The following is a 6,562-nucleotide window of genomic DNA, read 5'->3' as shown; positions in this document are numbered from 1 at the left end:
TCAGGGTTTGACTTTTGTCCCTACAGAAATCCAGCAGTAGAGTTCCTTCTGAAATAAACAGAAGCATAGGCAGACCCAAGAAATACCTCATGCCTCCATCCAAACTGCTGACCTAAATTTTCCATGCTGCAATTTTAAACTCATAAAATTCACTGTATTTCATGGACTTAGGACTTAAACCACTACAGAAGTAAGAAATATCCATACACAGATCAGTGTCTTTTGAAAAAAAAATATTTTTTCTCAGATTGCACATTCAAAACTCGAGCTGTACACTGCACAGTAGAGGAATACTAGTTTGCCAATCCAATTACCTTCATGTAGGTTTGTGTTGATTAGTTCAGCTGTAGCCCCAAGGTGTCAAACTCAGTCAGCAGCAAGAGATGGACCCCAGGTGTAATTACAGTCAGCGGCCAAGACATGTCTCCTGGGCTGCAGAATGTTCTGTCTCGAAATGCCCTTGTCAGAGGGAGGTTTGGACAGTCTTCAGGTAGATTGCAGTAGAGTTTTAGGGAAAACATGCTCCTCCAGTCAGAGGCTGCCTGCTCATTCACCCATCACCATTTGCCTTCTTTCCACTGTTTCCCATCTCTCCCCCTTTTCTCTGCTAAATTAACCAAGCAGTGAATTTCAACCCCAGTGCAAGGACACAGGAAGCAAAACCCTTCATATACATGCTGGCAGGCTTTCTCTCCAGCCCCAAAGGCTACAAATCAGATGAAACATTGGCTATGCTGGAGTCACTGCAGGTTTTATCCCAACTCTAGCGCTGCCAGGGAGAAGGGCAGTTCTGCAGTGGCTGGATTTGAGCCACTGACCATCTCTTTTCTAGGTTTTTGCAGGTACAAGGGCACACATAAATCACTGAGGCAAGGACAACATGTGGAGAAGTCTGTGTTTTCTCAAGGACCTTGTCCAGTGTTAGAACAGGATTCGTTTAAGTGTTCTAATTGCTGCTTTGAGGATGAGGGTGAGGGGACAGCCTCTCTGCTGGAAACACTAACACAGCTGTCCTTTCCACAGTTACCAGATTTGGGTGTTAATGCTTTTCACCGAGGAATGTTTTACTTTAATAACCACTCAAATAAATAAATAAATAAATAAATAAATACATAAATACATAAATAAATATTACTTTGTACTTTATAAGCAACATTTGTCCAAAGTCTTTGAAGTGCTTTGCCAATCAGAGTCTTACCATTTCCTCTGAGTCCCAAGAGCCCAACTCCGCTTCCCTTTATATCAATAGGAGCAGGTCCAGCCTCTGAGGACTTGCCTGGCATTACACAGTGAGCCAATGACTGACAGAGCAAACATTGCTCAGGTGCCCTAATTCCTACTTTCATACTGCCTGCCCTTAACACCACCAATCATACTTTGATTCAAAGATCAAGTCTTATAAAAATAAAAAAAAATACCTATGTCTTTATTTTCAACACTGTGTAATGTCTCTAACCTTGCAGGGCACCAGAGTATTTGGTCTATTGTTAGTGTTCATTTAACAACTTCTTTAAAGCCTTCTAGGAGGGCTCTGACCTGCTGTTACCTCCAGGGAAATTCTGGTAAGCAATCTATGCATGCTAGACTGCATGTCTGTGCCATATGTCAAGCCTCTCCTGGTTGTCTCTTCTACTATGTTGTACGTCAGAGACATCCGCAAAGAAACGAGATCCTGTCTCTTCTTGGTGCTTCTCCTCCATGCTCCAGGTCTGACTGCTATCACCAGAGCAACCCAATACGACGTCACGGATGGTGGAACAGAGAGCTGATGCTGCCCAGAGCCAGAAAAAACCAAACCAAAGTGCCTGCTTTGGATGTGTGCTTACAACTCCAACTCAATAGAGAGTAAATGTGGAAACCTGGAGCAGAACACTGTTGTACTTGAATGCTGTACACAGGGCACAGGTAGGCTTTTCACATTTCTGGTGTATTTAATTGCAGAAGGACTCAGTTCCCCCTAAATAGCATTGAGTTAGCTCTTATAAAAAAGACATGATCCTCAGAGAATCTGTAATGTACCTTATTTTGTGCATCTACTCTTTCTTGTGCTCTATATAAGAATACATCTCTTAGCACCAGTGGCAGAGAAATGCTGCCCTGCTCAGTAGACACTGATAAGAGCTGGGCGAACGTGTCATTGTATGCAGCTCATGAGAACGATAAGGCTGGAACTCTGGAGAACATCTGGTCCAACCTCCTGCTCAAGATAGGGCAAATTGGATAAGGTGGCTGAGGGTCTTCTTGAGTTTTGAGAATTCCTGAGGGTGGTGATTTCCATTTACAAGTGACCTCTTTGTTTCCCCAAAAGTCCAGATTCCACAGGTTTGTTCATTTTTTTTAATCTTAAAGAACAAGTGGCTTGTGTGGGTGCTTGTCAGTTTGTGGACTGTCCATAAATTTCTCTCCTTTTCTCCCTCCTCCAAAAGAAAAGAAGGAATTCTACATTCTAGAGATGTTTGTAAGAGAAACTTGGAAAGGAGGAGAGGGGGAATAACTTGGGAGGGGTAACAGCAAAAAAGAAATTGTGTTTGCGAGCACTTTCAGATAGCTTCTGCCCAGCTCTGATCATGATGTCTACTTACATGGCCTTGATCTGTGCTTTCCCTAGCTTGGTACTGGCAGCAGCCAAGGGGGACCCAGGGTATATGGCATTCTGTACTCCAGCCTTCCTCACCTTCAGCATGGGATTGCAGCAGCTTTGAAAATGCATTCCCGTAACTTAAACCAAACTGCCTGTCACTCCAGGCAGAATCAGCTGGGGTGGTTTTGGTTCTTATTCAGCAGGCTCTAGTAGTCAGCAACCTCTGTTTGCATTTCCCGCTGGAGAGTGAAGCTGTAGTCATCTCTGGTGTAAACAATTGATCAATAACTCAGAGGCTTCAAGCAGATTTTGCAGCCCTCTCTGAAAAAAATGTATGTGCTTGTGGGGTGGAAGACAGAAAAACTTGCTTCCTCTCTGTAAAGATGACTGAGGTCAGTCTTTAAAACACACCCAGAAATAAAATGTATTTAAAACAGTACGTGAAATAGCTGCCTCATTTTTGTGCGGTACCCTGCTCCCCCAAATACGAAATTAGGGTGGATGTTGGTTTTTGTTGTTTGTAATATGCTCATGCCAAGGAGCTTTCTGTCGCATTACAATGAACAACCCGTGGTGCATCCTCACTCATCCATGACAAGATCTTTCATTTCTTACTAAGTTGAGCATGCAGTTCTGCTTCGAAGGCCATCTTGTCAAAGGTGCGCATGTTCGTCTCTTCCCGCACCTTTTCCCGGACATGGAAGGATGCTCGAGCAACAGACCTGGCATTTTCTAAGACAGTCTTCTTTTCCTTGAAGATCTGCTCACTTCTCTCTAGCTTCCTCTCTATAGAGAGAAGAATTTCCCTACGCCGTAAGTCCTCATACTGTTCCACCTTTTGCTTGTTCATCTTCTGCACTTTTTCCTTTTCCAGGCGGCTCAAGACCACTTTGCGGGCTTTTTCTTGGACAGCCTCTTCAGCCACCTGGGCAGCATGCTGGAGCTTTCTCTCCGTCTCTCTAGCCAGTGCTTCCAAGTGTTCCTTCTGCTCTCTTTCCTTCTTCTCTGCTGCCAGTTTAGCTCTCTGGATCTGCATGTCCTCACGCCTGGCCTTCTCCCTCAGCTCCTGGTTCCTCTTCTCCACAAGCTGCTCGTAGTTCTCCTGAGCCTTTGTCAAACTCATCTTCAGGGATGCCTTCAGCATTTCCTTCTCTTCTGCCTCCTGCTTGGCCAGTTCCTTGAGCAAGGCCTCATGCTTCAGCTTCTCTGCTTGGTTGAACAGTCTCTTTTCCTTCTGCAGCTGCACCTCCTTTTTCAGCCTCTTTTGTGCAGCTGTGGACAGCTTCTCTTGCAGGAGCTGCTCCTCTCGCTCCTGGTGTTCCTTCTTGACCTCTTCCTTTGCCTTCAGGTTGAGCTCTTGATGGAGCTTTTTCTGCTTGTCCTCCTTGATGGCCCTCTCCAGCCTCTCCCTCCGCAGCCGCTCCTGCTTCTCCGCTTGCTCCCGCCACCTCTCCTCACATACCAGGAGCTGCTTCTGCTTCATCAGGGCAGCTTCCTCCTGCTCCTGGTTCAGTCTCCCTCGCCGCTTCTCCACCTGGCTCTCCCACATCCGCTGACCCTGCAGGAGGGCCCTTTGCTTCTCCTTCTCCTCCTGCTCCTTCCGCTGCTCAGCGAGGCGCCGCTGGCTGTCCCACTGCAGGTGAGCTGCCTGCCGCTGCTCCCGCAGGAGGTTGGCCTCCTGGTGCTTGGCGATCATCAGTGCAGCGATCTTCTTGTCTCTTTCTGGCACCTCTGAGAGACCCTTCTTCCTCTTCACCTCCCTGACGATCCTCTCGACTCTCTGGGCAGTCTGTGGTGAGTGGCTGAGGTCGCCCAGGCTGAAGCTGCGCCCCAGCAGAGTCCCATTGGCGGCGGCTAACCCCCGACCCCGGCCGCACACCTTGCCCCCGCGCTCCCGCAGGCTCTCCCCGCTGTAGGACGACGAAGCGCCCGACTCAGAGGAGGTCTTGCCCCAGCTACCCTCGCGGCGCTTCTGCAAGGAGTCCAGGGAGTGGCTCTTGCCCTTGGCACCCCTCGATGCCCTGGCCTTCCCCCCGCCATGGGTCCGGGGCCCACCGGCAGCTGCGGCCGCAGCCCGGGAGGAGATGCGGGCAGCGGGCGAAGGCGGCAGGCTGCCCAGGGGCCCGAGGATCCGCCTCTTCTCCTCCCGGATAATCCTCTCCCGCTCCTCCCGGCACTGCTGCAGCTTGCGGCGGCGCTCCCGCTCGTAGGCCTCGTAGAGGCCGGCGGCCACCCGCATGGAGCGCCCGGGCGCCTCTCTCAGCAGGTCCCCCAGCGCCCGCGGCAGCAGCTCCACGGGCCGCACGGCGCAGCGGGCGCAGGCCTCCAGCGACCGCGGGCTGGTCAGCACGTACCGGCTGCCCTCCGCCGCCGCGCAGTCGAAGTTGTACAGGTCCAGGTGCAGCAGCGGCGACTGCTCTCCAGGACGGGCCGGCTCTCCCCCCGCCGCCCCCCCGGGCGCCGGGCAGGGCTGCGGGGGAGGCTCGGCCGGCGGCTCCACCATGGCTCGGCCTGCGGGGCAAAGAGCGGCGGCGGGTGAGCGGGCGGGCAGCGGGCGCACAGACCCCTTTGTGTCTCCGGGACAGCGGCGAGGAGCGGCTGGGAGGGGGCGGCAAGGTGTGCACCGGGGGTGCCCGGGCTGGGCTGCGTTTGTGCAGGAAGGGGGCAGGTTGCGGCAGGTGTTGGGCGCGGAGGGGCAGTGTCCGGGGGCGGGGGTGCCCGGGGCGGGGAGCCGCGTTTGGGCGGTCGGGCACAGGGGCGTGGTGCGGAGTTCGGAACGCGCGGGTTGCGCCTTGTGGTGCGCGCGGGGGCGTTCGGGGTGACGGGGGTGTGCGGGGTGACGCGGGGGCGTTCAGGGTCCTCCGGCAGGTTCGGGCGGTGGGCGCAGAATCGTTCGGCAAGGAACGGGGGTGCTGGGGGTGCACGCCTGTGTCTGGGCCGGGAGGGCAGTCTGGGCTGAGCGTAGCGGGGCTATGAAGGAGGATGCTGTAGGTGCGCTGGGCTTGGGAGTGGCGGACGAGGGTGTCCGCGCGTGAATGGGTGAACGGAGAAAGGGATGCCCGGGGGTGTCAGGCAGGGCTGGCAGCGGGACCGAGACCTATTCCCGGGCCGCGGCGCAAGACGGAGCCCCCCGCCCGCCCCGGTCCCCCGCGGCACTCACCGGGCGGGCGCGGCCGCAGCCCCGCTCTTTGTCTCGGTGCCGGCGGCCTCGGGGATCAGGCGGGCGGCGGCGGCGGCGGCGGCTTCTCCATGGCACCCCGGGCCCCGCGCGGCGCCCCCACCTGCGGGGCGGCGGCGGCGGGCACGGCGGCCGCCCGCAGGCTGCGGCGCCCCGCGCTGCCCGCTGCAGCCCCGCGCGGGGGGCGGGCGGAGGCGGGCGCGGGGGGAGCCCGCCCCGCAGCCCCGCCGCGGCGCCGGGCCGGGGGCAGCGCTGCGGCCGGGCGGGGACCCGCCCCCGCCTCCCCGCCGCGAGGGGCCGGGCCCGGCGCTGCTGCGGCGAGCGCGGCGCGGGTCTCGCTCGGGTGGCGGGTAAGCGCCCGGCCCGCCAGGAGAGTGTCCTTCCCTGCAGGCATCCCCACTCCTGTGCGCATCCCTTAATCCGTGCGTCCTGCCCTGCGCCTGCCCCTCCGAGTTCTCGTCTTTCCCTGCGGACCATCCCTAAATGAGCGGCACTTTGACGTCGTGCCCCATGTTTTGCACTGTATTTCCACACAAACAAGCCTATCTGTATTTACCGTTAATATAGACAAGGATAAAAAGGGTGTAAGAAGGAACAGGAGATGCTAACCCAGTTTTGCAGATGGCAAACTGAGCCCCAGGGAGATGAAGATGCCTGCCTTGGGCTGCTTGGGGAATTCACGCCAGAGCTGGAAAGGAATGGCAAAGCTCTCAGATTTCAGTTCAAAGCAGTTTCCAACCATGAAACCTTACTCCCTTTTGTGCTAGTGTAAGCTATTGCTTGATGCAAAGATGTGTCAGGCA

The 6,562-nt window shown here is 55.0% G+C and overlaps 1 protein-coding gene across 1 annotated transcript; it reads right to left on the bottom strand.

The window, feature by feature from the left end:
• Nucleotides 1–220: 220 nt before the first annotated feature.
• On the bottom strand, nucleotides 221–5,230 carry CCDC177 (coiled-coil domain containing 177). Its single transcript, XM_059849674.1, has one exon. It carries the CDS (start codon nucleotides 5,082–5,084, stop codon nucleotides 3,186–3,188), a length of 1,899 nt encoding a protein of 632 aa, XP_059705657.1. The 5' UTR covers nucleotides 5,085–5,230; the 3' UTR covers nucleotides 221–3,185.
• Between the last annotated feature and the right edge of the window lie 1,332 nt (nucleotides 5,231–6,562).

This window comes from Haemorhous mexicanus, chromosome 6 (genome assembly GCF_027477595.1).
Source record: "Haemorhous mexicanus isolate bHaeMex1 chromosome 6, bHaeMex1.pri, whole genome shotgun sequence".
Lineage (NCBI taxonomy): Eukaryota > Metazoa > Chordata > Aves > Passeriformes > Fringillidae > Haemorhous > Haemorhous mexicanus.
Note: the sequence above shows the minus strand (reverse complement) of the source record. Positions and strands in the feature narration are given on the sequence as shown.